The 27,778-nt window shown below is 41.7% G+C and overlaps 1 protein-coding gene and 1 long non-coding RNA gene across 2 annotated transcripts in view; both read right to left on the bottom strand.

Moving 5' to 3' along the window:
* Positions 1 to 26,786, bottom strand: part of LOC144678851 (uncharacterized) — a 205,425-nt gene extending 178,639 nt beyond the window's left edge. The window contains exon 1 of the long non-coding RNA XR_013576198.1: positions 26,677 to 26,786. This is a non-coding gene — a long non-coding RNA (uncharacterized LOC144678851). The remainder of the gene's footprint in view (positions 1 to 26,676) is intronic.
* arl4aa (ADP-ribosylation factor-like 4aa) lies at positions 21,973 to 25,880 on the bottom strand. The gene has a single exon (XM_078538830.1). The coding sequence runs from the start codon at positions 25,223 to 25,225 to the stop codon at positions 24,623 to 24,625; it is 603 nt and encodes a 200-aa protein (XP_078394956.1). The 5' UTR covers positions 25,226 to 25,880; the 3' UTR covers positions 21,973 to 24,622.
* Positions 26,787 to 27,778: the final 992 nt, after the last annotated feature.

The raw sequence follows: 27,778 nt of genomic DNA, 5'->3' as shown, positions 1-27,778 counted from the left end.
TTTTGTTCTTAAATTTTGCAGTTAAAATCTAATCTAGTCTGTAATTAGCAATAATTGGAAAGTACTGTGTAAGCAGGCTAAGTTCTTTCTCTCCTGCGGTTTGAACAGGGTAAACTTACTCTCAGCTGTAGGAGCTCAGTAGTTAATTAGCTAACTGGTTGAATCTGGTTACTTTAGCCCCAGTTCAGTTTACTATAAATTCAGGGTTCTTTAGTGCAGCCGACTAACTGAGCGAAGATTTGAGAGAAGGAGATGTTAGTTTATCCTCTCTATCTTTTGCACCCCTTAGAAATTGGTTCTTGCTCTACTACAGGCAAAGGAGCTAGCTGTTTGCTGAGTATCTGGTCAATGGGTAAGTTCTATTCTATCCCTAAGGTTTAAAATAGTACATACTTTGGTGGTAAAGTTAATCAAATATATAAGAAAGCAACATTAAATGAGTGATTTAATATAATTAAGTAATTTATTTAAAACACATTAAGGATGGCAGGACAGATGTATCAAGGCCACAGCATTTGGGTGCTCCTGGATAACATTGTGATCCAGGGCAAACACATCTGCAGTGAATGTTTGCAGCTTGAGGAACTTCAGCTCAGAGTCATTGAGCTGGAGGCTGAGCTGCAGACTTTGTGACACATCAGGGAGAGGGACAGTTATCTGGATGCTTTATACCAGGAGGCATTCATGCCACTTAGGATAGTGGCTTCTGATTTGTCAATGGCCAGGAACAAGAGGGTATGACTGTGAGTTAGGCAGGTAAGGGGACCCAGCGGGCAGGAGTGTGAGCCTCTGCAATTGTCCACCAGATTTGCGGCACTCTCAGCTTGTTTGGATGAGAGTTGGGGCTGCAGGATGGAAGAGCAAACCGACCATGACACCGTGGTGCAGGAAGCCATCCAAGTGGGGGGAGCAAAAAGGAATGTAGTAGTAGGGGACAGTAGAGTAAAGGGGGTTGACACTGTTCACTGCAGCAAAAAGCGAGAGTCCAGACAGCTTTGTTGCCTGCCCAGTGTCAGAGTTTGGGACATCTGCTCAGGGCTGGAGAGGAACTTGCAGTGGGAGGGGGAGGATCCAGTGGTCCTGGTCTATGTAGGTACCAAGGACTTAGGCAAGATGAGGAATGTGACTCCATATAGTCAGTTTGATGAGCTAGGCACCAAATTAAGCAGAACCTCAAAGGTAATAATTTCTGGATTATTGCCTGAGCCACCTGAAAATTGGTATAGGATGAATAAGATTAGAGAAATGAAAACATGGCTGAAAGACTGGTGTGGGAGAAGTGGGTTCTGGTTTGTGGGGCACTGGCACCAGTATTGGGGAAAGTGCAACCTGTACTGTTGAAAGGCTCTGCACCTGAACCGTGCTGGGGCTGGTGTCCTTGTGAGCTGCCAAAATAGGGAAGTAGAGAGGGTTTTAAACTGAATACTGGGGGTAAAGGATCAAATTTAGGAAGATGTGGTAAACCAGAATAGAGACAAGGCAAGAGAGACCAGTATTAATATGGAAAATGATAAACAGACTGTGACAGGAAGGGACAGAGAGTACAATTCTAAGAGTAAATCACAGATAAGGCTAAATGCTTTACAAAAATAATAAAAGGACAGAACTAAAGGCTCTGTATGTAAGCAGATGTAGCATTCAAAACAAAACAGATGAACTGAAAGTGCAAATAGAAATAAATGAGTATGATCTGATAGCCATTACAGATACATGGCTACAGGATGGCCTAGATTGGGACCTGAATATTGAAGGGTACATAACATTTAGAAAGGACAAGAAGTTAGGAAAAGGTGGAGGGCTCTGTTAATTAATGATGGTATTAGCACATTAGAGAGGGATGACCTAAGCTCAATAAACCAGGATGTAGAAGTGATTTGGGTTGAGATGAGGACTGAAAAGGCAAGAAGTCACTTGTGGCAATGGTGTATATGGCTCCTAATTGTAACTACACTGTAGGAAAGAATATGAGAGATAATGGGAGTTTGCCAGAAAGGTACTGCATTAGTCATGGGGGATTTTAATCTACATATAGACTAGAACAATCAGATGGGCAAAGCTAGTGTAGGTGAGGAGTTCATAGAATGTTTTAGGGATAGTTTCTTAGAACAGCACGTTCTGGAGCCAACTTGAGCACGGGCTCTACTAGACCTGGTATTGAGCACTGAGATAGGATTAATTGATAACCTCCTTCTGAAGGCATTCCTAGGTAGCAGCAATCATAATATGATTGAATTTTACATTTGTTTTAAGGGAGAAATAATTGTGTCCAAGACTAGTATTTCAAACCCTTCAATAAGGGCAAATATGAGGGCATGAAAGCAGAGCTAGCTAAAGTGAACTGGCAAATGAAGTTGATGTCAATAGAAGTTCAATGGCAGGCATTTAAAAAGATATTTCAGAATATATACATTCCAATGAGAGAAATTCCAAGAGAAGGCCCACCATCCGTGATAAACTAAAGTTAAAGACAGTATCAAACTTAAAGAAAAAGCATATAATTACACAAAGATGGGTGGCAGGTCAGGAGATTGGAAAGAATATAAGGAACTGCAAAGAATGACAAAAATATTAATAAGGAGGAAAAAAATTAGTATGAGAGAAAGCTAGCTAGTAACATAAAGATGGATAGTAAGAGTTTCCAGAGATATTTAATTAAGAAAAGAGTTAACAAAGTGAACGCTGGTCCCGTAGACAGTGCATCTGGGGAATTGGTAATGGAAAGTAGGGACATGGCGGATAAACGGGTATTTTGCTTCGGTCTTCATTATAGAGGACACAAGTAACATCCCAGAAATAGCTGTAAATCAGGAAATGGAAGGGAAGGAGGAACTCTGGAAAATTGGAGCAAACTGCTGGGGCTGCGGGCTGACAAATCCCCAGATCTGGATGGACTTCATACTAATGTCTTGAAAGAAGTAGCTAGTGAGATAGTTGATGCACTGGTTTTAATTTTTCGAAATTCTCTAGATTCTGGAAAGGTTCCATTAAGTTGGGAAATAGCAAATATAACTCCTTTATGCAAAAAGGGAGGGAGACAGAAAGGAAACTACAGGCCAGTTAGCCTAACATCTGTCATAAGGAAAATGTTAGAAGTTATTATTAAAGATGTTATAGCATGGCACTTAGAAAAATTCAAGGCAATCAGGCAGAGTCAACATAGTTTTGTAAAAGAGGAATCATGTTTAACCAATTTATTGGAGTTCTCTGAAGGAGTCACATGTGCTATGGATAAAGGGGAACTGGTGGATGTACTGTACTTAGATTTTCAGAAGGCGTTTGTTAAAGTTCCACATCAAAGGTTATTGCAGAAAATAAAAGCTCATGGTGTAGGGGGTAACATTGGCATGGATAGAAGATTGGCTAGCTAACAGGAAGCAGAGAGTTGGCATAAATGGATCTTTTTCTGGTTAGCAGAATGTGATGAGTGGTCTGCCACAGGGATCAGTGCTAGGGCCTCAACTATTGACAATTTATATAAATGACTTGCATGAAGGGGCCGAAGGAATGATGGCTAAATTTGCTGATGAGACAAAGTTAGATTTTTTTTTTTTGATTCATTCATGGGATGTGGGCTTCACTGGCTGGGCCAACATTTATTGCCCATCTCTAGTTATCTTTAAGCTGGTGGTGAGCTGCCTTCTTGAACCGTTGCAGTCCATGTGGTGTAGGTACACCCACAATGCTGTTAGGAAGGGAGTTCCAGGATTTTGCCCCAGTGACAGTGAAGGAGCAGTGATATATTTCCAAGTCAGGATGGTGACTTGGAGGGGAACTTCCAGGTGATGGTGTTCCCATGCATCTGCTGCCCTTGTCCTTGTAAATGGTAGTCATCGTGGGTTTGGAAGGTGCTGTCTAAGGAGCCTTGGTGAATTCCTGCAGTGCATCTTGTAGATGGTACACACTGTTGCTACTGTGCGTCAGTGGTTGAGGGAGTGAATGGCACCACATCCACGAACAATCAAGTGGGCTGCTTTGTCCTGGATAGCATCAAGCTTAAATGTTGTGGGAGCTGCACTCATCCAGGCAAGTGGGGAGTATTCCATCACACTCCTGACTTGTGCCTTGAAGATGGTGGACAGGCTTTGGGGAGTTAGGAGGTGATTTACTCATCGTAGGATTTCTAGCCTCTGACCTGCTCTTGTAGCCATAATATTTATATGGCTCGTCCAGTTCCATTTTTGGTCAATAGTAACCCAGAGGATGTTGATAGTGGGGGATTCAGTGATTGTAATGTCATTGAACATCAAGGGGAGATGGTTAGATTCTCTCTTGTTGGAGCTGGTCATTGCCTGGTACTTGTGTGGTGTGAATGTTACTTGACACTTGTCAGCCCAAGCCTGGTTATTGTCCAGGTCTTGCTGCATTTGGACGTGGACTGCTTCAGCATCTGAATTGCTGAGAATAGTGCTGAACATTGAGCAATCATCAGCAAACATCCCCACTTCTGATCTTAAGATGGAAGGAAGGTCATTGATGAAGCAGCTGAAGATGGTTGGGCTGAGGATACTACCTTGAGGAACTCCTGCTGAGTGATGTCCTGGAGCTGAGATGACTTACCTCCAACAACCACCACCATCTTCCTTTGTGCTATGTATGACTCCAACCAGCAAAGAGTTTTCCCCCTGATTCCCATTGACTTCAGTTTTGCTAGGGCTCCTTAATGCCACACTTGGTCAAATACAGATTTGGAAAGTAATTTGTGAAGAGGATGTAAGGAGGCTACAAAGTGACATAGGTTAAGTGAGTGGGCAAAGGTCTGGCAAATGGAGTATAATGTGGGCAAATGTGAAATTGTTAATTTTTGCAGGAAAAATAAAAAATAAGCTTATTATCTAAATGGTGAGAGTTTGCAGAGCTCTGAATCAGAGGGATCTGGGTGTCCTAGTGTATGAATCACAAAAGTTTAGCATGCAGGTAGAGCAGATAATTAGGAAAGCTAATAGAATGTTATCACTTATTGTAAGGGGAATTAATTTCTAAAGTAGGGAGGCTATGCTTCAGTTGTACAGGACATTGGTGAGACTACATCTGGAATGTTGTGTACAGTATTGATCTCTTTATTTTAAATAAATATCTAAATGTGTTAGAAGCAGTTCAGAGAAGGTTTACTAGACTAATACCAGGAATGGGTGGGTTGTCTTATGAGGAAGGTTTGGACAGGTCAGGCTTGTATCCACTGGAATTTAGAGTAAGAGGTGACTTAATTGAAACCTTTAAGATCCTGAGGGGTCTTGACAGGGTGGATGTGAAGAGGATGTTTCCTCTTGTGGGAGAATCTAGAACTAGGGGTCACTGTTAAAAAAACAAGGGGTTGCTCATTTAAGACAAGAGAAATTTATTTCTCTCAGTTGTAAGTCTTTGGATCTCTCTTCCTCAAAAGGCAGTGGAAACAGAGTCTTTGAATATTTTTAAGGCACAGCTAGATAGATTCTTGATTCACAAGGGGGTAGGCAGGAATTTGGGGTTGAGGTTACATTCCGATCAGCCATGATTTTATCGAGTGGCGCATCAGGCTCGATGGGCCGAGTGGCCTACTCCTGTTCCTAATTCATTTGTAATTTTTTCAGTTTTGTTGAGGCCAACGGCAGAGCAATGCCCAATCATCCAGCAACTACTGACAAATTGGAGCAAATTACTGGGATTTTACGCACCAATAATGGTGGGCACCATGAACTCAACATTATTTGTCCAGCTATTTCTGGACCAACATATAAAGGTAAATTGAGTATAGCAGAGTGCATACACATAGTATGAATTCTTTGTTTCTACCCTAAGGCATTTCAGTACAGCGCACATTGCAGTATAAACCTCCCATGCTTACCTATTCTGAATGTCTGTCTAAATGTTCTCAACAGAAAAACACCAAACAAACCCTGACTCGACATTAAATAAGTGGGAATTAAAAACTAATGAAAAATATGATTTCACAGAGCACAAAACTTGGAACTGAGCTAAAGCCGCCTGACTTTTAGCACATCTTTTCTTCTTATCTATCCCTTGAGGTCTGTAGCAGTGGAAAACATACTCAAGGGGGGTCAGGGAATAATTCCTCCTGCAACTGATTTTAAACAAACAGGTCACCAAATGTATAAAGTGCTAATTATTGGAAGGTATTTCACTACCAAGGATACCATTAATAACACAGAAGATCATGTACTATAGTATTTAGTTCTAGTAGTTTGCAAAATCAAACCTATTTTTAAGGCTAAATATTACTAGCTCAGCACGAAGGTTCGTGTATTGCTATTTTTATAAACTGTTTAGTCTTACTGATTATGACCATCATTACTTGGTCAGCATGTCATACTGATTTACTGTGCTAAGTTCATTCATGTTGAATTGTTAATCAGCTGAACTGAATTAAGGCCCTTTCATGTCATTGCTCAGCTACTGAATAATGATTAAGCTCAGTAAGTAGCACATTTTGCTTTTTAAATAGCTGAGGGAAATATATATACAGCAACACAATGACATTTAATGCACTTCTCTATTAAATGCAGGTTTGAGAGAGTAACAAACTGATTTGTCTGCTACTGTCCTACATCTATGCTATCCTGCAGGCCTACTAGAGGGTAATTTGGTAAAATGAGACTCAAACTTCTCCATACAGAGAAGACCAGATCTGCATTCTCCAAATTGACCTGCAAAGGACCAGTTGGAAAATGGAAAATGGAAGAGGTTAAGGCATCTAAGCAAAAAGTAGGATTTCATTAACAGTTGGATTTCTAGACCTGGAAAGAGATGATCAGCAAGGACCGTGCATTACGTGTGTTCGTACTCATTGGTAATTTTCCTGCATGATTCAAGTGCACTGACGCTGAAGCCAATCAGACTATTTAGAAGGTCAACAAAGGATGGCATAACTTTGGTATCTGTGGAGAACCACAAAATTGGGACTTCATTCCTGTTGGCTGTGTAGAGGCCAGTAATACTTAATTGTCAGTGCTATCAATTGTGCAGAATATGGACATGGCTTGATTTATAAGCCTGGTTGGGGCTGAGGTTGGAGGGGGCAGTTAGGTGCTAAAAATAGCATTGCTGACCAGTGTGCCATTTCCTCCCCAGGCTATTTTTGTGGAGGTGGGATGGGGGGGTTGGCAGGGCTACCTGCCCAAATGCATCAGGTAACTGATTGAAGTAATTAGTTTGCAAACAGGTTAACTAACAACCTGGAAATCGTTCCAAACATGCATGCCAATGGCAGGTGGTAAGAATGGGAGTTTCCTGATCAGCCATATGATGGAAAAAAAGTTGTAGCTTTGACCATCACTAACCATAGTGCCAGACTACAACATGCATGCAAAAGAGCATGTTGCCACAGCAACTCTGTCTCTGAGTGATCTGTAGCACACCAAGACCAATTTTGCAGTTAGCCTCCAGGTTCCCACAGGCAATGAGGGGGGCAATTTAACTGCTTGGAGGTGGCTTCCAGTGACACACCAGGGGACCAGCACTCCAGGCAAGACAAAAAATAGTATTCAACCGTGCTCAGCTAACAACGCTTTCTGTATTTAAAAAAAAGTTGATATATATACACAGTGTATACTACTGTTCATAAATCCCACAGATTTTCAAGATTATATATACCAGCAGCATATCACTAATCACATGCAAATGCCACAGCTTCTAAAGCTATTGCTCATACATGGATTACCTGCCCCATTTCCTGCTCTTATTTTTGGAAAGCAATCAGCTTTGTTTGAGAACTCAGCACTATACAGAGCCACCCTGGGGCTCTGGATGGCCCAGCCCATCATTTTGCATTATCATCAGTGAGCAGCAGCATGCAGTATAGATAACTTCATTATCAGTCTATAAAGGAGGCGCTTTTCACTCTGGGCTATACTTTTCTCCTTTTTTATTCATAATTTTTATAATCTACTTCATAAAAGCCAGGAAGGCAAAGTTTTGAAGTGCAATATTGTTGCATGTGGGCCAGTTAGATAGGAATACAAAAACAATCAGAATAAGCAATGATCTCTGAGTACGTTTCAGATAGCTACCAAGCCCTTTAATCATATATTAAAGTTTGTTAATCCAGGTATGGAGCACATAGTATTTTTCTAAATAGTTCAGCAACAAATCTGAAACTTTTTTTTAAACGTTGAATGCTGATGTAAAATGCATCGTGGAAAAACAGCCATAGCCTTTTGGTATGTGAAGGTGTGTCCTGAACATGATCCATAAGTAACAAACACATCAATATATCAGTGTACAAACACCATCACAACTAGGAAGATCTGTCAGAAGGTGCAAAAGAATTTACACTTTTTAGTAAAAAGAGCACAAAAATTAAGGCTAGGATATTACAATAAAGCAGCAGCACAGGGCAGTGTACGCAAAGACCGGGATTTAAGATGGAGATTGTGGTCGCACCCATTAGCTGGAAAGTAGGGGGTAAGTCCACCTCCACTAGCTCTGGAAGCCACAACTGAATTTTACTTGTTTTAGACTATTGGTTCTGCCCCTCTGTGGCAGAATGTTCCACCTTCAAGAGCTGTCAGCCAGAGGACTGGCAGTTGTTCTGTTCTAGCAGTGCCATTCCCAGGGTAGGATGAAGGGGCATACGATTCTGGCCAAAAGAAAGATTTGTAGTGACTAAAGATCTATGTAAAAGCATTAAAATCACACACACATGTTTGCAAGGATGCAGGAAGGTGGTGCAAGTGAACATTGCAAATTATCTACTATGATGGCAAAGATAAATTTACCACTGGGCCATATCATACTGCCTCAATCCACAGCCTTATGATGAGACTTTTTTCTTTCCACTCTTTCCTTGAAGGAATTTAATCCTTGCCAAAAGTTCTTGTTGCTGTTTCATACTGCACCCAAGCACCTATTATTCTTATGTGAGCCTTTACAATGTGTCAACAGGCTATTCAATTATAAGATGGTGGGTGGATGGATTGTGGGGAAGAAGCATGGAGGTGGCCTAGACTCCATCATCTCCACAACATCCAAACTTCCAGGGGTTTCTGGATGGGAATCAGTAGAGAAAAGCTGGCTGATATTCCCCATCTAATCCAGGAATTCTGGGGCCAATTCTAATGATGCCCCAATATCCCCAGTATCAGGAATGTCACACTGCCCAGGAATCAAATAGATATTTTGATGTCTGCATCAACTATGCTCCAGTAACTAACAATGTTTGATACAGGATCAAGTGTATATATGGATTAGTGGCTCAAATTTTCTAAACCACAACATTAAGTCCTTATACTTGAAGGTAATATACATAACTGGAAAGCAAACCTGTAGTTGGATCGTACCAGCCAAATTTTACTACTGATAAGGAAATGAGGTACATCCTAGGAAAAGAGATTGAGGAGAGTACAGAGCCTTGCTGAGGAAAGGAGTTGATGAAAGACCAACATATACAGGTTAAAGAAAGAACAAACCTTTCTTTATATTGCATCCTTTATTTCCCCTGGCTATTCCAATATATTTTAGATGTGTATTTTCAAAATCACACTGGTCAGCAGATAAATGTGGCAGTTGATTTGCACACTGCAAGCTCCTACAAACAGCAGATCTGTTGCCTGGCTGGACCTTGTAGCATAAACTCCAAGGGCTATTAGTATTTATTGCAGTACAAATAGAAAACTGTCCATTGCAGGATTCCAATCAGACAACACTTCTCAATTTCAAGTCCTCTGCTTCCACCACTCATTCAGCAGAACATTCCAGGTGCACACTGTGTCCATTTATTTTCTTCATGTTGCCTCTGGTTCTTTTGCCAATTACATTATACCTGTTATGAAACACAAACTCACCTCACTGGAGAGCGCGGAGGTCGGAACTTCAACTTCCAACAGGCCTCTGATATTTTGCGCATGTGCAGACTAGGGTGGAGCGCCATAGGGAAGTAATGTCCCAGGCAGAGGACAAGGCAGAGTGGACAGGGAGAGGACCCAAAGGAAGAGCACCAGAGAGGGGACAGGGTCCCCATTCAATTACAAAGAGGAGCAGAAAAAAAAGGCTCCAAATAGGGAAAGAGTTGAGGGTAGAAGACTTTAAGTGAAGAGGGCTTAAAGGAAACCTTAGGTAATCAAAGAGGGCTCAGGAGATCCAAGAAGGGAGCTGAAGATTGGCGACTCCATGCTGCGGGCCGTTGGGGCAAAGGTACCCCTTTGGAGCAGTAGTGTTCCGCACAGTGCAGCCTAAGATCTGAAGATATGTTTGTGAACAGAATCTCGGGAGACAAAATTGAAGCCCTGTGAACTGGCCGTTGTTGATGTTATCCGAGCCGGAGTGACTTTTGGAGAGAATTCCAAGATCTTCAAAGGTGAAGGCTAGAATCCCTGGGGAGAGAGAGAGAGAGAGAGAGAGAGAGACAGAATTTCAGTGAGATTGCTTGACTCAGTGTTACTGACGTCTGCGTGGGTTGTTGAAATCCATGGGCTCTGCATAATAAATGTCAAAAGGAATCAAAACAGAGTGGTGTGTTCCTGTTAACTCATGTACCTCATTTAAACCCTGAATGTTAAGAGTACAAGATAAATATTATAAATTATTTTATCTTTCTGCCCTTATCTAGTAAAGTTTAATTTTGTTTGTTTAAAACCCATGGAATTTTGTGGCTTTATTCACTGAGCAATTGTCTTGAATCTCAAACTTTGTCTACTTTAAACAAGCATTGGTTCCCAACCAGATATTGGGGATCTGGCCAAGGATCATAACATACCTGCATTCTCTAGTCACTGAATCTTCTGTCACTGGAAACAGTTACTACTTACTTAATCAAAATCATTCATGATTTTGAACACCTCTACCGACTCTTCTCAACTTCATCTGCTCCAAGAACAACCCATCTTCTCCAGACCATGCACATAAATGAAGCCCCTCATTCCTGGTGTCATTCTAGTAAATCTCTCCCGCACCCTCTCTAAGGCTTGACATTGTTCCTAAAGTATGGGTGAGGTCTTATCATTTCTGGTACACTATAGTTCTTTGAGTATGATTAATGGCAGATTTATATTTTTATAAAGAGAGTTTCAAACATTCTTTGGACTCATTTTAAATGACGTGTGCAATGATTCCAGACTTCTCCTTTACTATAGAGGGCAAGACAGGGTCAAATGCCATATAAAATAAGACCAGCTGATACAAATGTCCTGAAACATAACCCTTGACCAAACTCCAAAATTAATAGGCACCATGTTTCATACAAATTTTGCATGGGGAATAAACTGCATACCACTTGTACTGAGCATTTGGCACAATTATAAATTTGTTGTGAACTTGCAGGCATATTAGAAACAGTACATCCAACTGAGCAAATGGGCAATTAAGCTACATTTTTTTCTGTATGGCCTCTAATGTGCATGCTATTTGGTGAGCTGCCCAGAACACAGGCATTTTTTCAGCATAAGTTATGTCAATTATCATCTGTCCAACATAGAGTAACAGGTTTGCACTGGTTTCCCAGAAGTTACATTGTACCAGAGGTAGGGGAATGGTGGTGGATGGGATTCTGATCAAGAGGACTGCTTTGTCTGAACAGTGTCAAACTTAAGTGTTGTTGGAGCTGCACATATCCAGGCAAGTGGAGAGTACTCCATCAAATTCCTGACTTGTGCTTTGTAGATGGTGAACAGGCTAATGGAAGTCAGGAAGTGAGTTATTTGCTGCAGAATTCCCAGCCTCTGACTTGTGATTGTCACAATATTTATATGGCTGGTCCAGTTATGTTTCTGGGTCATGGTAACCCATGGGATGTTGATGGTGGGGAATTCCGCAATGGTAATGCTATTGAATGTCAAGGAAAGGTGATTAGACACCCTCTTGTTGGAGATGGTCACTGCCTGGTACTTGTGTAGTCTGAATATTAGTTGCTATTTATCAGCTCAAACCTGGATGTTGTCCAGGTTTCACTGTAATGCTGGCACAGACCACTTTACCATCTGAGGAATTGTGATTGGAACAGAACACTGTGCAATCATCAGCAAATATGCCTATGATGGAGGGTAAGCCATTGATGAAGCAGCCGAAGATGGTTGGGCCTCAGACAATGCCGTAAGGAATTTCTGTAATGATGTTATTGGCCTCCAATAAATACAACTGCTAGCTATGACTCTGGATCCTCGTTGACTTCAATTTTACTCGGGCTCTTTGGTGCAACACTCAATCAAATGTTGTCTTGATGTCAAGGGCATTTACTCTCAAGTCACGGCTAGAATATCTGTGTTTGGACCAAGGCTATAATGAGGTCTGGAGCCAAGTGGCCACGCAAAGCCTAAAATAATCATCCAGTGAGCCGATGATTGCTGTGATAGCAACATCAATGATTACCTTCCATCAATCACTTTGATTATAGATGGGATGGCAATTGCTCAGATGCTATTTGTTTTGCTTTTTGTGGACAAGGCAATTTTCCACTTTATTAGTTGGATGCTAATGTTGCAACTGTACTGAAATAGCTTTTTTGTAGTGTTTTGATACAACAGAATGGGTTGTTAGTCCATTTCAGAAAGCAGTTAAGAGTTAACCACATTGCCTTGGGTCTAGAGTCATTATATAGGCCAGACTGGGTAAAGATGACAGGTTTTCTTTCTCAAAGAGCATTAATGAATCAGTTGGGTTATTAATGACAATCCAATAGTTTCATGGTCACCATTACTGATGTTAGCTTTTTATTCCAGATATATTTAATTAACTGAATTCAAATTCACAAACTGCCATGGTGGAATTTGAACTCATGTCTCCAGATTATTTGTCCAATACCTCCAGTAACCTAACCACTATCGTATAGTACCTACCAATCTAAATGTCAGAACTACAATAAACTGTACTTACAAAGCTCAGTTACAGCACTAAGTTTAGCTTGAATGGATTATAGTATTACACCAAAACTATTTCAGTGAATGTACATTATAAACATAGACTGCATATGTAATTATATTGTCAAAACTACGGAGAACATGACAAATTATATCAGATTTCTAATAAACATTCGCAGTCTATATGTTTTTCTAGAGACATTACTATTGTTGTATTTCTTATGTGCATAAGACGAGGCATGAATAATATACCTTTTGTCTAAAAAAAATTCTTATTAGGCCACCCACATGGTGTAAAACAAAGTGAAAACAGGATATTGAGGATGTATGCTACTGCAAGTGCGGATACCATGAGTTAACAACAAATATTTATGCTCCTTAGTAAGAAGATTAACTTTAATCCATCTCTGGAGGACATTAAAGTAAATACGAGAGAAGAAAGTAAAAACATTGCAAGAACATTTCCAGGTGGTATCATCAAGGGTCTATCATTAAATACATTAATATGAGCTCATTGTTAGGTACACTCGTTCAATAGTCTCCCTACCACTAGTTGGAAAATTTGGCAATTTGCATTGTCAAAAAAGAATTCATATGTAGGTTCAGAAAACCTGCTATGAACAATATATGTCTCTGATCACTGTGCTGAAAATTGGAGCATATACAACTTGAAGAAAATTCTATAGAACAAGTTGAAGATGATTGCATAGTAAACAAAAAAATGCATTTATATAACACCCCCTGTGGAATAACTTCAGAGCTTGTGGGCAAGCGAAAGTGGCATAGGGAGGTGGGAAAAATGGAAGGAAGGAAAATGTAAACATGGTTGAAAAGATGGCTTTTGCTTGATAGAAAGCAGTTTTGGCAGAGTTCTGAAAGTGCAGTAGTAGTATAGAATAAAGGAACAACTTCCAAATGGGAGCACGGAGGACAAACATTAATGTAGAGTCAACAGGTTGGGGCTGGAAGGATAACTGGCGATCCCTTGGATAAGGTGAGTGAAGTCAAAGAGGATTTAAGAAGTAGGATTGTGAAGTCAACACATTGGAATCAAGCAGCTTGGCAAGGAGTGAAAATACAGCTCCAGACATGCTGTAGAAAAAGGATTGGTCACATGTTAGGAATGAAACAATAAGGACTGCCAATCATGGGAAATCTGGCTGTCCACAGGATGAAGTTAAAAAAGACTGTCACGAGTCATGGATAATATAAAGAAAGGACAGAGATGTGCAGTATTTTGACAGAAAACTAGGGACCAGTTCTACATTCAAGAATATATAGTGGAGTACTTATTGTAAAACTCAATGCTCAGCAACATTTGGTAGTAAACCATAGGGCACTTTACTTGCTGCCAGTGTATATGAGAAAATCACAAACCTTGGTGGGTGGGCAATCATTTCCAGCCCCATCATCCCATCCCTCCACCCCAATGAGATTTCTTAGCCATTTCATTGCCTGAAGAAGGAATGTGGGAGAGTAACAGCTCCACAGATTTCCTTTAGTATTTTTTCTACGTGAAAGCTTGTATGTGGGGTTTTAACAGCTTGTTTCACCATAAGAGATATCACATCCAAGCCCAATTCTGCCTTATCAGTAGGAATGTGGTGACAATGTTATTAGACATTGCAGTCCAAAGGCATACACTAATGATCTGAAGACAAGTGTTCAAATCTCAAGAACTTGGGAATTTAATTACAATTGATGAAATAAGCCTGGAATTAAGCTGAGATTTGATTTGTCAAAAGTAAACAATCAAGGAGGAGATAGAGAATTTTCAGAACAAACATGTTCCATCAAAGTAGTAGTGTGGGACTCCCAAATCTAGACCTCCCTGGATGTCAAAGGGCATACAGAGTAGGAGGAGGCAAAAAAAGGAGTAAGTTTATGTCCAACACTGAGATCTCAGTGTATAAAGCCTAGAGGGTATAGAAAGTGCAGGGATGAAATTAAAAGGTTAAAAAGCAAAAAGAAGGCATGAAAAAATATATAGTAATAAAATCAAGAAAAACCCAAAGATATTTTATAAATACATTAGGCACACAAGGCAAGAGTAGGGCCAATGAAAGACCAGAAAAGAAACGTGTCTGGAGGCAGAAAACTTGGCTCGGTTCTGAATACTTTGGCCCAGGTTTTTGCTCTTGGGTCAGGTGTGCAGAAATGGGAAGATTCCCGTCGCCACGAACGTGACCTTTAAAACTGGCTGCTGAACTTCCGATTTTCAGTCCCGGGAGGGTGGGCTAGAATAGGAGTCCGAGTCAGTGACCCCTGAAGTAAAGAGGGGTCAGGGGCTGGCCCGCTGCAGGTTGGGTAACTTGGCTGTTGATTAAAAAGCGGACCTACTGAAAGGCCCATTTGAGGGATAGGTCATCAATGGTGAACTCCCTCTGCTCCAGGGGACATGTCATTGCTTTCTCAGGTGAGTGTCAAAGCTGTAAATGTTGTCCAACTGTTAGCTGACTCTGGAACAGATGGCCCACCATAGGTTTTCCCTGTGGAAGAATTGTCACTGTTGCGGTCTAATCAAAATGTAATCCACTGAACCACAAAACATGGATTGGATTCACAAGGCACAGCCGTGGAGATGGCATCATCTTGCTACCACATATTATGCAGTCACGTAAGTAGCTATCAAGACCCATCCACTTGCCCTCTTGCCACACATCTATCAAGATGTGCCCACAGTTTACCCTCGACCAGGTGTCTCACAGGTGCACACTATTGCAGCATAACTGAGAGAGAGGAAACCAGTAGGTCGTGGAGCACAGATACCTTGAAGTCAGTCGCAATATATATGGCATCAAGCATTTCAGCAGAGCCATTTTCTCCACCAAACTTTACCAGTAATCATTGATGATATGACGAAAATGGTTAGTGCATATAAGCACAGAAGTGAATGAGAGCATTGCAATTTGAATGGCTCACGATCCTTTTCGTCTTACATTTTCATGAATAGAATGTCACACGGGGGGTACGTGGGGGAAAGGATGGGTCCGGCTGTCTCATACTTTTCTGATCAAGATCTTCAAGTTTTCGTGGGAGAGGTCCACAAGAGGAGACCAGTCTTCTACCCTGCTGGCTGTCCTTATGCCCCTGCAGCAACCAGGAAGGCCTGAATTTAAATTGCAGCAGCAAGGAGCGCACAGGAGACCATCGGTGTTCATGGATTCAGTGCAGGAAGAGATTCAATGACCTGCTGCAAGCTGAGTAGCTTGGCTTATTCACACAAAGGTCGAAGGGAAGAGTCATGTCTGCATTCAGAAGTTAAGGTGCGAAATATGGCACATATCTCTTGTTTCGGCATTGTGGCTTGTACGTGTAAGCTGCTCATGTGGGTGCACACTGAACACGCATGAATGAGCACCTTCTCCAAGGCACGGGAGGCACTTTGTAGGAGTGTGAGAGCGCGAAGGACACCATCTCATCTAGACTATTGATGTGTTCAGAGCTCAAAAAGAATGGTAAAATTATGAAGGCAGTACTTACCAGCAATAATGAGGGCGGCATGTTGAAGTCCATCTCGTTAAGATAATCAAGGCTCTTGGATAATTTGTGATGCTTTGGAGGACTTCTTCCTGCTCTGGTCTATCACATGAGCTTTGGAACTCTGGAATCTTATGTGCTGAGATATTCCTTGTATCTTTCATTGTCCATCCAACCTTGGCTTTAAGGGAGGCTCAATGATCAGACTTCAGGTAGCACATATAGGGTTTGAAGTCTGACATGGGTTCAGCATTGTGGGCATGATTTGATTATGGACAAGTTGGTGGCATATGCTCCTCATTTACAATCAATGACATTCATGTGAGGGGGCCAGATTGTGGATGGCTTATTATCATGTGTTTGCAACATGATGAGGCCCATGGCTATGACAGTGAAGGTTTCAGCCATATGAATGTAACTGAGTCAAACTCATTGATGTTTATTCTTTCTCTTGTGGGGGAAGGGGAGTCCCTGGAGTAATTATGGAGTCGATGTACAATGAACTTTAGATGGAAGTATGTCACCAGGGACTGGCTGATGCCAAGTGTGAGATAAGAGGACCTTATGAGAATCTATATTGCACAAGGACCCCTCTGGCAATGATCCCCTTCTGCACAAAGTCAGCCTTGGCTAAATGGCTATGCCTCCCAACAGCTTCACCCATTTCAGATTCTTCCAAATAGACAAGGGCTTCCTCCTCTTCCTTAGAGGTTGGAGCTCTGCCCATGATGTTGTCGTCATCATCAGTTTGTATGCCCCTCTACTGCACAATGTTGTGCAGCACACCATGACTATTCTTGATACCTTTGCTGGGGCATAGAGGAGAGCTCCACCTGTGCAATTCAAGCACCTGAAGCGCAACTTTAAAATGCCAATTACCTGCTTGATGGTACTCCTGGTGACAACATGGCTGCTGTTGTAATTGTGCTCTGCCTCCATTTATAGGTTCCTAAAGGGGATCATAACCAAGTTCTTATGTAGTCCTTGTCCCCTAGAAGCCAACCATGGATTTGCGAGAATGGCTGAAATAGCTATGGGAGTTGGGTACTTCTTAGTATGATGGAGTCGTGGCAGCCATTGGGGAACTTTGCACACACTTGAAGGACTGTAAATTGTTGTGGTTACAAACCACCTGCATGTTAATTGAGCGGAAGGACTTTCAGTTGAAAGAATCCACATGTTGAGTTAGAGCCTTTATAACAACATGGGTGTAATCAATAATGCCCAGAACCTGAGGGAAGCCTAATTGGGCAGAGGCTGTGGCACTCGGTGTCTGAGATGTCAAATCTACAGGAAAATTAACATTATCACCCCACACAAGCAAACAGGACTTTAGTTACAGCCTTAACACAGCTGTGTGCTGCTGACTGGGATATACCACACAGGCCTCCTGATGATCCCTGGGAAGATCCTGAGGATAGAAGTTAAGAACAACGGTTAATTTCACAGCCACTGGCAGGGCATGGAGTTTGATGGATTGTGGCTTGAGTTGTTGCTGGACCATGCGATCTATATCTGTCACCACCTCACAGCTTAGCCTGTTATCTTCGGCACTGACTCTCATCATATTGAGGTCTGATGTCCTAGGTCTGCACACCCTTCCCACAGTGTAGTGCCTGGTTGTCATGCCTCTTCTCCTTCTCCTTCCTGGTGCACGGGAGCAACCTCTTCCTCCTGACCTCCAGCTGCTCATGGTGACTGTCTTCTTTGGCCTCTATGCCAGGTTATATGCCCATGTTCCTTCACACGAAGCAGTTCCCCCCCTCTCCCTCATCCCCCCCCCCTCTCCCTCATCCCCCCCCCCTCTCCCTCATCCCCCCCCCCTCTCCCTCATCCCCCCCCCCTCTCCCTCATCCCCCCCCCTCTCCCTCATCCCCCCCCCCTCTCCCTCATCCCCCCCCTCTCCCTCATCCCCCCCCCCTCTCCCTCATCCCCCCCCCCTCTCCCTCATCCCCCCCCCTCTCCCTCATCCCCCCCCCTCTCCCTCATCCCCCCCCCTCTCCCTCATCCCCCCCCTCCCTCATCCCCCCCCCTCTCCCTCATCCCCCCCCCCTCTCCCTCATCCCCCCCCCTCTCCCTCATCCCCCCCCCCTCTCCCTCATCCCCCCCCCCCTCTCCCTCATCCCCCCCCCCCTCTCCCTCATCCCCCCCCCCCGATGATTTGAATGGCCAGCTGCCTCTGTAAAACACGCATGCATGAAAAGCTCCCCATCAAAATGGGAAGTGCAGTGTTCAGGGACTTGGATTTTCAGGCAGTTCTGCTATTTTCGCCACGAGAAGCTCTTTCTCGTGGCTTCAATCTGGGCGTTTGTGTATGTCTTCACAAAAGAGGGCGATGATGCAGACATGTTGGTTAAAGAGGAGTGTAAAATTTGGATCAGATAAATGCACAGAGATGAAATATTAAGGGGTTTAACGTCTTAATTGAAAATGAATAAGTCACTAGGCTCAGGTGAAATTTATCCCAGGTTGCTGAGAAGCAAGAGATGAAACAACAGAGGCTTTGACTATCATTTTCCAGTCCTCTCTGGCTACAAGCTTGGCCATAGAGGACTGGAGGACAGCCGGCATTATATCATTGTTTAAAAGAGGAGGCAAGGGTAGAACAAGTAACTACAGGCCAGTTATTCTAACCTGTGGTGAACAAATTATTGGAAAAAAATTTGAGGGACTGTATAAATCATTTCAGGTGAACAGTCAGCATGGACTTGCTCAGGGAAGATCGTGTATATAGGAATGATTTAGTCCCAAACTTATGGGGCATGATCAAGAAGTTTGCAGATGATACAAAAATATTGGTCACATGCCTGATATCATCATCTTCTTAAGTTCCCTGTCCAAAGGCAGGTCCGACCCAAAACATCACAACCTCCACCACAGGTAGGGTAAGGCAGGTCCCGAATCCATCCCAGCCGGAAAGGGATCAAACCCCATGCTGCTGGCACCAATCTGATCCACGCTGGCCGTCCAGCCAACTGGCCATCAAGGAGTCTGCGTTGCTGTGGCAACATGCACTTTTACATGCATGTTGTGGTCTGGTGCTATGGATAATGATGGTAGAGGCTCCAATTTCTTTCCATCACATGGCTGACCAGGAATCTCTCCCACTCTTACCTCCTATCATTGGCATATGTTGAAAGGATTTACATGTTGATACTCAACCTGTTTGGCATGTTATGAACACCCCTCCCTTAACCATCGAGTCCTGAAGTGGGATTTGAACCTGGAGCTTCTGGCTAAGAGGCAAGGATGCTACACACTGCATCACAAGATCTCCTTTACGCCTGATATAGTGAGGGGGAAAAAAATTGTAGGCTGGGAAGTTTAGACTGGTCAGGTTGGCAGAAAAGTGGCAAATGGAATTCAACCCAAAGAAGTGGGAGGTAATGCACTTGGGGAAGGCAAGAGAATACATAAAAAATGTTAGAATGCTGAGAGTGTAGAGGAACAGAGGAAACTCAGAGTGCATGCTCATAGATCTATGAAGGTAGCAAAACAGGTAGATAAGATGGTTAAGGCGTCATGTGGAATACTTTCCTTTATTAACCGAAGCATGGAACTACGAGGAGACAATTCCAGAACTGTATAAAACACTAAGCCACAGCTAGAATACAGTGTACGGTTCTGGTCACAGCTTTATAGGAAGGATGTGATCACACTAGAGAGAGGGTACCTAGGAGATATACAAGGATGTTGTCAGATGGAGAATTTTAGCTATGAGGAAAGATTGGTTAGGGTGGGATTACTTTCATTAGAAGAGGAGGCTGATAGATATAACAGATATAAAATTGAGGAGCCTAGATATAGTGGTTAAGAAGAACCTGTTTTCTTCAGAACCTGGCAAAAAGATTAAGCATGATTTGAGGAGAATCTTTTTCACCCATAGGGTGGTGGGAGCCTGGAACTCTCTACCTGTAAAGGGTAATAGAGGCAGAAACCCTCATCAGATTTGAAAATACTTGATATGCACTTGAAGTGTCATACCGTACAGGGATATGGATCAAGGACTGAAAAGTGCATCCTAGAGTGAACCTGCAGCTGGTGGTAAGAGAATCAACACTAAGGGAAAAATATACTTGACCTCGTCCTCACCAATCTGTCACAAATGCATCCATCCATGAAAGTATTGGTGGTGACCATCATACAGCCCTCGTGGACATGAAGTCCCATCTTCAGACCAAGGATACCGTGGTCATGTCAAAACATGATGTAGGGTGCTATATAAAATAGATTAATGACAGATCTTGCAACTAAACAACAGACTGTAGCAGATCAAGAAGGCAGTTCATTACCATCAAGTGAAATCAGGGATCGGTAATAAATGCTGGTCTTGCCAAGAACACCCACATCCCAAGAACAAATAAAGAAAAATGCATATGTTTACATGTTGCCTTTACTCCCCAAGCCATGCTAATTAATGAACAATTTAGGAGAAACAGAAGGACAGATTTTTGGGCCCCTGAAAAATTTAGTCCATTGCATCTAGGACCAAATGCAAATCCATACAAAATTTTCTCATAAGTCAGATCACATTGCAGCTTTTACCTTGGTTTTATCCAAGAAGCCAAACAAATGATGATTGTGGTTGGGGGGGGGGTGGGTATAGAGATTTTAGTGCTGAAGCAAAAAATGGAGAAAACCCAATGTGGAGGAACAATACAGACAAAATGACACAGACCAACACAGCTTATCACATGGTTTTATGTTTATATTGTTAACTGAAATTAAGGCTAAGGTATAAAAAAGCTGGGGGTCTTTCACAGCCATTGGTTGTGGCATGGTTGTGGAGGAGTTTGACTGCAGTTCAAGTTACAGAACTCCTGCCACTGAATCAATGGTTACTTGGAACCCATGAAGGCAGAGCTCTTCATACAAATCCAGTCATAAAAAGTAAGCAGGTCCTCCTTTTGTGCAACCTCTTTTCCCAGTATTTGTCACTTTCTCCCAAAGTATTTGAGTTGTTGGGCTCCCACAGGAAAAATCAATGTTTCCATCTCTCAAACCACAACACTGTCAGGATTCGTACCACAAAGCCTTTAAATTAAGGTGACCAAAATTAAAAAGGGAAGGAGAAAAACCTAACACATTTGTTTTGTCTTACACTGGCCTATTAAGTTTTCACTTTTTCATAAGGAACGCACTATTCATGGGCGTCAGAGTCTAGATCCAACATAAACACTGGGAAATACTAGGAACACTGATATAACACTCCCATTAAAATTCAGCTTCCATGGCTGTTCCAAATGAAACCAATTCGTATCTATATTTCTGCAGAACAATGGAAACCAAAATCAGGACATATTAGCTCACAGCAATGCTGTGTTTGTACAGATACAGAATTCCTCCAATGAGTGTGATATAGTTTTAAATCAACATTAAAAGCTAAAAGAACACCGATTGCAGATTTTCAGTTGTTACAAGTCAGTTTCAACAAAAGTTTCCATCATCTTGTAATTCCAATATACTTTGAAAAGCTTGTATAAAAATAAATGTTAGTTCAGGTGGCTCTACTTCTGATCAGATGCATCTCAAAGTGTGAACCTTTATCTCTTATCGCTGACTTATTGAAACAAAAAGACAATTCCTATTCTAAAGAGTTATTGCCATCTCTTAACAGATGCAAAATAAATAAAGCTGCTATTGTAAAAAATTGGGCAACAACAAACAAGTCTTATAGAGTTAAAGTGTTTTGAACTGAAAACTGACACAATTTATTCAGTTGTATTTATTAAGGTCCAACATTTATATAAATATAAAGAATTTTTCCAATCAGTGACAGCAATGCCACTAGTGCAGGTGGTAAACACATAACCAGAGACAGATCCATTAGAAATCATTCAATTCTTAAAACAAGTTAGTAAAACAGATGTTACACAAAGCTGCTGATCTTTAATGAACACTAAAGTGCATTTCTTGAAGCCACTGTACTAGTCAAACAGAAGATATTTACAGTGCCAGAATCTGTACAGTAAAATATCGACAGCAGCCTTATCTAACTCAAAGGACGTCCAGATGCAAGGTCTTTGGAGATAGAAAATGGACAGTTTGTAATAGCATCAATTACATTTTTCCTTTAAGACTTCAATGTCAGATCAATTGGTTTCCTTTTGCTTATTTTTGGAAGTGATCAGGTTTAGTGATGATGAAGATAATTAAATGAATTGACCTGCCTTTTTGAATTATGGAAAACACTGGAAGTAAACAAGTTATATAGTTCTGTGTAGGCCATAGATGGCCTTTTTAATGCCAGTGATATTCTTTGCACTCAAAAGAGCACCCAGGTTTCAATTCATTTTGAATGCGTGAAAATTTGAACATGTCTTCACACAAGGTTCTGTGCTTTTATACACATGAAAGGTGAATATTTTCCTCAGCAATTTATATGTAAGTGCAGGGCCCTAATACTTTTCAAACCTAAAAGGGCAGGGGAACAAGTAGGAGGAAATATCAAATGCATTCGAAAGTTTCAGGAATTTATAGGTTCATTGAGGTTGTAACTTAAATGCAGCAAAAGGGGAGAATTGTACTTGGGTAATAAACTCAAAGCCAGATGGTATAGGAAAAATTAGCCAGTCCACACTTTGACCTCTTAATGTTGCCTTGTTTTTCTTTAGGTGGAGAATTCTGGTTACTCATCAAATAAATTTGCTCAGAATAATCTATGGACAGATGCCCTGGCTTACATTTAAACTTTTAAAAACCGACAGTAATCCATCTTAAACAAATGTATTACTGTCAGCATTCCAATGGTAAAATCTAGGTTGCTATCTTTTGCCTGATAGATTTCATCAATTATAATAAAAAAGGGCTCACCATTTTTTTTCACACTTGCGATATGAAGAATGTGGTCATACAATAAGAAAATTCAATGGATGGTTTAACAGGTTTAAATATTGTATAACTCCTTCTACCTTGCTCACGTACAGAATGACAAATTCTTCAATAAATTGCAAGTTGAGAAGAGACCTGCTGTGGTCTTAGTCATCTTGTATGCTGAGGAGAATATTCAATTTTTAAAAAAGCTGTATGAATTTGGAATAACTTATGATTTTTATAGATCTGTATAATTTTTGCACACTCATCTAAATTACCATAACTATGTAAGCTAGGTTTGGTTGCTAGCCAGTTATAGTTTCATTAGAATGGTACCATCCCTTTATGAGGCCAGAATACAAATACTTTATTTTCAGCTAGAATAGCTGCCTGTTCAAACCTTTCTATAATTCTTCACTAAAGAGACTCTAGCCAACTGTGTGTGGCTATTTTTCAATATGAATCATATGTAGAGAATTATGCAATCTTTAAAGAAAATGAAATCTCAAATTCCCCCCACACACAGAAACTCGTAAAAAGGTGGCACCAAATACTACAATTAATGGCGAAGCTGCCCTAAATAACTTTAAGTTGTGAATTGTACAGTTGGCAACACATGCAGGCCTAAAGGTCTTTAGTTTCTACCACATCTCAAGTCACAGTTTATATATGGTATAGTCTACCTCCCCCAATGTTAACACTGCTTAGAAATGAGGCTTCACAGCAACTTTAATGTGAATATCAGTAACAAGGACAGACTAACGTGTGATTGCTACATTCCTGTGTCTATAAAAGAAAACCTTCAGTAGGCAAAGTTCAAGGTCAGTTAAGCACAATGTTCCAGCTTTTCCCTCCTCCCAGAGGCTTCCAGTTCTGACACTGCACTTTTTCCACTGGCTTTAGAGATATAAGCTTGCCAACAACCCAAACACTACAAATATAGGTGGAGCCTTTTCTTCAATAGCAATTCATTTTAATTAGTCTCTGACCATTAACTGCCAAAGACAATAAACAGCAATAAACTACTTCCTTTAACTTCTCTTACACCATCAAGAACAGAAGAGCACTTAAGCATTTTAAAAACTACAATCTGTAGCAGCCATTTCTTCCAAATAATTTTGGTAAATATTCCTTGTATTGCAATAGTTCACATCCAAATGTTTTCGGTGTCCAATTGGCCTAAAAATAATATTGTGCTGTAGCAGGTACCTGGTCTTTCAGGCCGAAAAATGGAACACTTGACTTACACATACACTTAAACACAACTGGCCGGTAAAAAGGTCGATGAATATAAAACAAAATACTACAGATTTGAATATATTTTGGTCTAACAATAAAGGATGCTGACAGTTTTATGCCAGTATAACTGCTCTCCATACTTAATTTATCATATCCACTTTCCACTGTGATCCCATTAATAAAGTCTGTATTAGGCCTCACTAGACTTGCATTTTCAACATAAACGTTGTCAAAGGCTACAGGTGTAATAACCAGTGTAGAAACATTTCAGCTTCCAAAAATACAAAGCATCTTCAACTGTTGTACAATCATCTCTTCTTTTTTTGCTGTTTCAACATCTTCCGCCTCTTGATGATCATTTCATAAAGTTTTTCCAATCCCTCTCTAAGCCCATCTCCTATTATGGCACAGGTAGGCTGAAGGTGCCATGGGGTGGAGGAACTTATTTCACTTAAAGCTAACAGTTTCTCCACTTCAGAGAGAGAGAGGCAGTTCCTGAGATCTTGTTTGTTGGCAATCAAAAGCACTGGCACTCCTTGGTTCTCAGAGATCCTCGTTATTTTATGCAACTCCGTTTTGGCTTCTTCCATCCTTTCCACATCTACTGAGTCCACCACAAAGATAATGCCATCTGTGCAGCGAGTATAAGATTTCCAGAGTGGCCTCAGTTTCTCTTGACCACCTACATCCCAGAAATGGAAAGTCACTGCTTTCGAATTACCCAAAGTCACTCGGATTTTTTCAGTGTTAAATCCTTTTGTTGGAACCGTGTTGACAAATTCATTGAACTGTAATCTGTACAGAACTGTAGTTTTGCCAGCACAATCCAAACCCAGAATAACTATGTGGAGAGACTGAAAAGATGGGAAGCTTGATAAAATAGGAGCTTGATCTGAAAGTCCATTACCCATCTTGGATTGGAGGGAAAAGGGAAATGCAGGTGTCCACACTGAAAGTCTTTGACAGTTAGTTCCAAATATTGCTGATCATTCCACGTCTGCAACTACGAGAATCCAGTGCAGCTTAAATATTAGTATCTAAATAAAAATTAAAAAATACACGTATTATATCGATACATAATGTAGCAAGTACATTAGTAGGAAAAAACACAAACGGTTGTGTATATCTCAATAATTAGGTCACATCTGATAGTCAAAGATTCCAGCTCTCACTTTTAACAAGTCAAATGATGCATTCGGGATTTTGAAAACTTCCTAAAACACGCTGCTCTAATGTACTGAACTATCGTATAAAGATATACTGTGGGTTTTAATTAAATTCTGAACAAAATTGCACACCAAATCCAGACTAACTCCGCGATCATGACCAGCATCGCTAGGTTGGTTGTGTTACTCGGATTATACTGGGCGAAAACAGACCTCCATTTCAAAGGATTCAAAACCGTGATAAAAAATTCGATAATGCGCTTAGTGTGTTAACAAGAGTGTGTCAACAGTTAATTCAAATGTCCGCCATAACAAGCCTAACACACAGGAAAAATCAAATCCCTGAATTACTTTGCACAGGGCGTTTACTAACTGCCTTAGAGTCATGGAATATGCAAAACCACAAATATAAATAAACCCAACTGTTGCAAACCATTTACATTACATACACTGACTTTTCCCAAACGTGGCTCATATTAAAAATAAAAATACCTGGAAAAACTCAGCAGGTCTGGCAGCATCTGCGGGGAGGAACACAATTAACGTTTCGAGTCCGTATGACTCTTCAAAAGCTGGCCGACAAATCCTCAAGCACACAAAAATAAACTTTAGGAATCCCTTTGTTAACCCATCACCAGCAAAATTAAAGCCACAGCAACAAATTCTCGCAGGTTCCCTGCTCACTTATACAGCTCACCTTGCTCAACCCAGAATAAAAAAAAGAAAAAAAATGCCAAGTCAGCCGCAAGCAGCAACAAATGCGGGTCTTTTACTTTTACGATTTGTACGTTTCATTCCTCTTCACGTCAAATCAAATCGTTTAAAATTATCGAATTCATTCGTTTCCAAATATATATATATAGAAAACTCACTTCCACACAACCTGTATCTGACGATTCAACAAGTCTTGTCAGTGCAACATTACAAACATCCCAGGCTGCTCCTGCTATGACAATTTCTGTGAAGGTGAATTAGTGCGATCCTCACTGAACCCTTTCAAGCCTGTTCTACAGTTGGGAGCTGGGCCCGGACCCAACACTACATTAGCACGAACTAATTCAGTTTTTATCCGTCGGTTAACTTTTAAGATGAATCAACCACAGGACGCAGTGCCTCCCTGCTTCATTACTCGTTCGATGAGACAGCCACTCTAAAAGCTAAGTGCATTAGCAAAACTGGCTCGATGTTATACTCACAGCTTGTTTCAGACACACACTCCAACACCCTGTACATTACACACGCTCTCCACTCAGTCTGGGGACGCCCGCCTGGAACCGAGCCCCGGCCGAACGCTGCAGCACCAACATTCCACCCCAGCCCCGCCCACCAGCTCCAGCTCCTCGCCCATTGGCTCCTCCAACCGACGCTGGCATTCCAACACCCTCTCCCCTCCCCCGCCTTCCCACTGGCTCACACACACGTCAATCACAACCTAGCCCCTTCCCCCACACAAGTCCGGCTCCCCCAACCCCGCGTTTCCACCCAGCGGCGAAATCAATATTAAAAATTCGCCTGCTGCAGGTGTCGAACTCAAACGGAGTTAGATGAACACGCCACTTCACTTCTCAAACAAACAAAAAGCGAAATGAAATCTACAGATGTGTAAACGAGGCAAATATTTTACCACGAAGGAGCTGCTAACATCAGGCTACAAACAGCGGCTCCTCCTCTCGAGCTCCATTAACGGCTCTGAGGCGACCCCTCGCGGCCTCGCGCGCCACTCCAACCTCGCGCCCGTCCCTCTCTGCTGATTTGATTGGTTGGTTGTTCACTGGTCACCAGGCGACCGTAAACAGAACGGTTTGAAAAATAAACAGAAAATCCTGCGGCTGCTGGAAACGTGAAAACCCCGAAGAGAAAAATCAACCAGTAACCTGAAAGGTCGAGCTCCAGAAATGGGAACTCCTTCTCTCTACACATGATGCCAGAGCCGCTGAGAATTTCCAACAGTTTTTTTTTGAAGGAAATAAACACCTGTTGAACTCGAGAAAGAGGGAAGGAAGGAGGGAGGGAGGGCGGGGGTGGAGGAAGAGGGATGGGAATAAAAGGGGAGGGAGGCTGGGGATGGAGGGGGTGAGGAGAGAGGTAGGGGAGAGGGTAAAGGGCGGAAGGAGGTTGGAAAGGGGGAGAGGATGGGGAGGAGAAGAGGGGCAGGATGGAGAGGATGGGGATGGGAATGGGAGAAGGAGAGAGAGGTAGAGCTGGGAAAGGATATCGGGAGAGGCCACAAGTGCATTGGATTATTCAAGTCTAGGGTAACAAAGCAATGGATGAGAGCTTCAGCAGCTGATGAGCTTT

Source organism: Cetorhinus maximus, chromosome 3 (genome assembly GCF_964194155.1).
Source record: "Cetorhinus maximus chromosome 3, sCetMax3.hap1.1, whole genome shotgun sequence".
NCBI classification, from domain to species: Eukaryota; Metazoa; Chordata; class Chondrichthyes; order Lamniformes; family Cetorhinidae; genus Cetorhinus; species Cetorhinus maximus.
The sequence above is the reverse complement of the archived record's forward strand: the minus strand, read 5'-3'. Positions and strand labels throughout refer to the sequence as shown.